The sequence below is a fragment of the Serinus canaria genome, chromosome 4 (assembly GCF_022539315.1).
Source record: "Serinus canaria isolate serCan28SL12 chromosome 4, serCan2020, whole genome shotgun sequence".
Lineage (NCBI taxonomy): Eukaryota > Metazoa > Chordata > Aves > Passeriformes > Fringillidae > Serinus > Serinus canaria.
In genome coordinates, this window is record NC_066317.1 from 4,623,132 (window position 1) to 4,628,856 (window position 5,725).

General features: G+C 39.1%; 1 protein-coding gene across 1 annotated transcript; it reads right to left on the reverse strand.

The window, feature by feature from the left end:
* Positions 1–238: 238 nt before the first annotated feature.
* IL21 (interleukin 21) lies at positions 239–4,725 on the reverse strand. Its single transcript, XM_050973655.1, has 5 exons — positions 4,496–4,725; positions 4,326–4,361; positions 878–1,015; positions 354–446; positions 239–253 (listed from the first exon to the last, which is right to left on the reverse strand). Exons 1-5 carry the CDS (start codon positions 4,628–4,630, stop codon positions 239–241), a joined length of 417 nt encoding a protein of 138 aa, XP_050829612.1. The 5' UTR covers positions 4,631–4,725.
* Positions 4,726–5,725: the final 1,000 nt, after the last annotated feature.

Consider the following 5,725-nt stretch of genomic DNA (forward strand, 5'->3'; position numbering starts at 1 on the left):
TAGAATTTATTTTCCCTGTAAGGTGGGGCTAGAATCACTTGCAAAATAGCATCCATCTTACAAATACCCATCCAAATAAGACTCCTTAATATTTTGGGAGAAACTTTCACTTACCACACACAGAGAACACATCATAATCGCACTGGGAAGTATTTACATTTTTCACATCTTAAATATAACATAGTGTCTGCTTTAAAAAATAGATTTTCAGTAGTCTTCAGCTGTGGTTTGTCCTAGATTAGTTCTTGTATAGCTGTAAAAACAACACATTGTTAGTAAGGAAGTAAACTAAGGATATCTGTAATGGTTTGCAAAATGTCAAAAAGCATTCAGGAGGAATGAACTCTGCTTACCATTTGCATAAGATTTTCAAAGCCCTTCAAAAATTCTTTGGGGGTTTTCTTCTCATAAGATTCACATGTTTTCTTCTCATAAGACTCGCAGTGCTGGAAGATAAAAAGAATCATGGCACTTCAAAACAGCACATCACAATCCTAAATCAAACTTCAAGCTTTCTCACTGAAAAATCAAGAGGGTTGTAATCAATACCTTTTCTAGCAGGAAAAGCTTTGACACAAGCTCTTTCAAAAGGGAAGGAATTTAGTAATGACACTTTCATTCACTTTTTTTGCAGTGATCCCTGTCCTTCTGCCAGCACATTGTGTGGTTGCCAAGTACATGTATGCAAATTTTTATGGTCACAGGGAACCCTTCTCCCAAAAATTCAAAAATTGGACTTTTTAATTTCCAAGGTAACGAAAGTCAGATTACTGTTTCTAACAGATTTGCTTTCTACAATTCCCCCATTGCAGGGGGCAGCTGCTATAGAAAATAAGGAGCAATGATCACTATTATGAGCACTGTGAGGAAATCCTACCTCTCCAGAGTCTCTGTAGGTTAATTTGTTCACGATTCTAATGGCTTTGTGGAATGCCCCGTTATCCTGGCTGCTCGCTGGTTGTAATTTCTGGACGCCCTTCTTGAAGCAGGTCACAGCTGTGGACAGGCATCCCTCCTAGGGCAGGAGAAGAAGGAACTGATTTAAAGCCAGTGTTGCTGCAGCACTTTTTCCTGCTCATGTTAGATTGTGGTCCATGTGCAGAAGAAGATATCCAGGATATTAACTCAGAATATTTAGCTATTCCTTTTTTTTATGCAAGTGATATTGAGGATTTACTTTGGCTGTTCTTGCATAGTTATTTCAGTATTTCCTAGTAAAATAAATGCCCACTTGGCTATTAATCATGACAACATTTGTAAGAAAACAGTTCTGAAGTACTCTTCAGTTACATGCAGTAGGTTTTCACCTGCTAAGCATGAGCATTTTATTTTTAAAAAACTGCAGTAGGGGAATATGCTTTTTTTTCCTTTCTCATTTTGGTGCTCTTTCTGATAATGCCTCGTTGATAAATAGAATTGCTGAAGAACTGCATGTTTTCAAATACTATTAAAATGTTGTTATATGATAGCATCAGAAATAATACAGAAACTATCCCCAAAACTAACCTGACAGTCAACAGAGAAAGGAAAGCAATGTTTACTGCAGCAAATTTAACTTGCTTTCTGTTTTCCAAAGAAGGAAGCTGCTGATTACACGTATTAGAAAGGCTCCAAAGCCATCATCCTTGTTTGCATACCAGCTGCTACCCAAGCTGAGTCTCCTCTGCCTTATGAGATGTCACTGCAGTTTGCTGCTTGGGCAAGGACAAGGCAGCTTTCATGGATGTTGCTTAGAGCAAATTTTGCTAGCAACATTCTGTGTTGGTCAGATAAAACATCTTATTTTCTTTAAAAGTCACACGTTTATGTTTGTTTCAAGTATCCTTACCGTAACCGGCCTTGCTTACTGGAAAAAAACACTACTCGTCTTTAAAGAGATCGATTTTCCAGCTGAAACTGAAAACATTTTTGGTCTCATCCGTGCTGAGCTGAGAAACCAGCATTTCTCATCTGTGCTGCCTTTTCTGTTTTGCTGAGCTGTCACTTAGAGCTGAGGCAGCACAGGATCAGGGCACCGCAAGGATTGTGGGGCCCAGCAGGTTGTCACGGGCTGAGCGCTTTGGGGATGAGGCATGAAGGAGCACACACCACTGGAAATGCCTGAAGGGGGCTAGAAATGTCTAAAATATTTGTACTGGTGGCAGTTGGCAGCAGCACTGCATCTGACTCAAACTGGCTTTACAGATGAGCCCGTAGAGCCCTCGCTTCCGGAATTAGTGATCAGCGGGGTGAGATACAGATCCAGGGCAAGTCAGCATCTTGTCACTCAGTGACACTTCAGCTGCAGTGCCAGTCACCAGCAGGAGAGCTCATTTACCCTCCAGACTGGAATTACCTCAGCCTTAACACTGCTTTTTTACTTTTTAACACTGCTGTTTTCCCTTGAATTGATGTCCTCTAATCTCTCTTTATTCAAATGAAAGGATACTTCATTGCTGAGGGTACAAGGAAATTATGTGGGAATGAATTGGGGCTAACAATCCACACAAAGGAACCTCAAGGAAGCCAGAACAGATTTGGATAAACCACTTAATTCTAAATTTTATAATAGGTGATTTTCTCATTGAATATTCAAGACCAAATGCAAATCTGGCAAGAGCAGGTTATAATAAATTCTAATATTTTGATATTTGAAATACAGTTATGTGAGCAACTTTTTATTAAATTGAGTTTCACTAGGCTGTGATGTAACCTAATCACTGACTACCGCTTTAGCACACTGTGATACGTATTTTAGTCACCCTGTAGGATGAAAAGTTTGTTGAATTGGTTGCTGGTGATAATTACCATTAGCACACTAATGTTTTTTTACATGTCTTACATCAGAAGCTGAACCCATATCAATACCTTCTAAATATGTGAATTCTCTGTCTCCTCTAGTATTCAGAGGAGGCACTTAGGACCTCTCAGAATCAAACAGTAAAGCCCTAAGCTGCAAGTGAGGTGTTGTTTTCCTTCCTGAGGTGAGCATGACTTTTTTTAAGAAAAAACCCCAACAACCTCATTAAGCAATTAGTCACCAGTTGTTGTATTTGCTTAGTTTCAGAGGCAGTGGCAAGCGCTGGATTAAAATGACAGCTAATAATCTCCTCCTTTTCACTTTGACACCACAAGTTAGAAAGAGTTTTAGTGGAAAAAGCCCAGCAATGAATTTGTGCACTGAAGTTGTTTCTAGCAATTCAACGGAATGCATCTGTTCTGGTCATGCTTTTGTATATTTTTTGGGAAGTTAAACATGCACCAAGCTGTAAATCCTAGGAAGAGGCTAACCAAACCTGTCTGAAATGAGGTGAGTTTTTTCCTTTCTTCTTGTAGCTGCTTGCAAGGGAGTTTAGAATCCTGAGTTGATAAATTTTTAAGAATGTCTACAGCTTTTACAGTATAGTAGTGCATAGTGATGGCTTTTACACGTCAATCAAAATTTTCTGTGCTATAAAATAGGGCTCAAAAATTTATGACAGCTGATAACACAAGTATAATATTAGGTAGTCACAGGTTGCTCTACACCTCAGTTCCATGTTGAGACATTATCAAAGTAGCACATGTTTACCCTCTAAGTTTTTAAGATGTGATTTTACTGTGATTAGCATTTAAATTCACAGTACATCCTGCATCCTACCACTTTTGAGAGTGCACAGACTTGGTGACTCACTGTGTATAAGAAGATCTTAACCTTGGAGGATGTTAAATATCAGCAGTAAATAATGTATAAATACATATCTGTATTACAAAGGGGTTCACAGGGAGCTGCCCTTGTATTTTAAACTGGTTATAATCTGTAGAGAATATTCACAGGTGCAGTTTTGTCTTCCTGTTGGTAGCACAGTCCCTGCACAAACAGACTCAGAGCAGTGTGACTGCACATGAGAGGAGGTGCTCATTGACATAGCCTTGCAGTGCCACTCTTGCCATTTGGGAGGCAAGGGGGGTAGCTCAGCCATGCTGGAGCTCATGACAGTTGGAGTCACTTCCACTCCAAGTACCTGCATCCCTAAAAGCACTGCTGCTCATCTGGGTCTTGTATGAATCCTCACTCTTAGCACTATTTCTTAATTAAATGGAATATGTGCAACTCTGGATCTATTGGTGGGTTATGATACACATAAAATAGCAAAATAGTAATTTCGGTGCCAAAATATAAACACTTCTGCTATTAAATATCCAGAAAAGGAGCTTTTAGAAAGTATTTTCTTATTCAGTCTAGCTTGCATTAAGAGTACTAGGTCAGAGATGTGAAAAAGAAAACATTCTCCATTTGTCAATGGAATAAACCAATACAAAATCAAAATTATGTAATTATGAAAAAAATTTTAAAGGAGCCTCACCACAAAGTTTTCTGGTGTGTGCAGCAATTCAGCATCCTAAATTAAAAAAAAAAAAAATCTAAGTTAGAAAAGTTTTAACATTTCAAAGTGATGTCCCTCATAAGATACATACTAAACAAGGTACAATGCTTGAAAGTAATTTCACTATTATGACAAATACCATCACTTACCTTATCTTTCACCATACTTTGTAAGTCGTCAATTTTCTTTTGAATCTGTTTGTATTTTACTGTTCTGGGTGAAGCTTCAGTCAGCATCACAGTGGAGCAGAAGAAAAGCATGCAGAAAATAATCATCCTCTCCATCCTGATGAGTTTTCTTTTAAAATGTGCCAGGAGCAAAGTTGTGCTGTTCAAGTGTAACACTCCAGTTTGAGCTGTGCTCAGGTAAAGTCTGCACCTACCTATATATTGCTCCCTGCTGGAGATGGAGAACCCACCCATTTCAGTTTGGAAAGCTTTGTAGAATGGATTAATGAGTAACCCTTTTTTCTTTTCCACTGGCTGGGTGCATGTATGCAGGCTTTTGCGTGGGGGGGGGGGCAGGGATTGATGGAGTGAAAGAAAATGTGCCCCATCTGCACATTGGACAGGAAAAAAGAGAAAAGGGTGAATTCCCATTTTCACTTTGAGTCAAGAAATGAACGTACTAAAAAGTTGGTACTTAGAAACCACAGGCCTAGGTAAACAAAGATTCTGCATTTTTTTTCCTGTGTCATACAGCAGTGAATCTCTTCAGTCTATCTGCAGCTTTTCTGTACTGCTCTGGAGAAATATGACAGGACTTCTTTCAAAATTTAAAATTATCTCACTTTATGGCTCCAAGGAGCGTTTGTCAGCTATTTCCTCCTGACATATATAAACTGTGGCTTTTTCATTCTCAGCTTGAATTGTGTTAGAGCTGTGAGTAAAAGATCATCTTAGCATTTAAACCAGCTGAAATTTGCTTTATATTTGTGTGGAACCAGTAGCAGATACATGAACAACATTGTGGAGGGCATGTCCACTGGGAGTGAAGGTTTCAGGGAGATACCTTGTCCTGGGAGAGATGAATCCCTGGAGCACACCCATTACCAAGAGGGGACCACTACTGGAAGAGCAGGGACTAAATCCTGGTGTGTCAATCCCAAGGGACACTGTTGCTTGTGGCAGTGATTCAATGCTTGTGGCACCTAAACACATTTAGTTACATCCTTCAGCAGCTGAGAATTTCCCTGGGAATGTAGAAGAATGTGTGAAGTCCAAACAAAAGTCTGTGCAGGCAGTAGGGACTTACTGGACTTCCAGCTCTAGGAATCAGTTGATTTTAAAATCACTGATCTTGATATTTCATCACAAAGAGGGGAAAACCAGCTTTAAGTTTAATGTATTATCATTATTTAATTACTATCAGTACCATTG

Excerpts from the sequence above, each read along its gene's own strand:
- IL21 (XM_050973655.1), bottom strand. The coding sequence starts at position 4,630 with ATGGAGAGGATGATTATTTTCTGCATGCTTTTCTTCTGCTCCACTGTG. Across the intron at positions 1,016-4,325 it reads ACACACCAGAAAACTTTGTG|GAGGGATGCCTGTCCACAGC; the intron begins GTGAGGCTCCTT and ends CTCCTGCCCTAG. Across the intron at positions 447-877 it reads CCTACAGAGACTCTGGAGAG|CACTGCGAGTCTTATGAGAA; the intron begins GTAGGATTTCCT and ends TTTATCTTCCAG.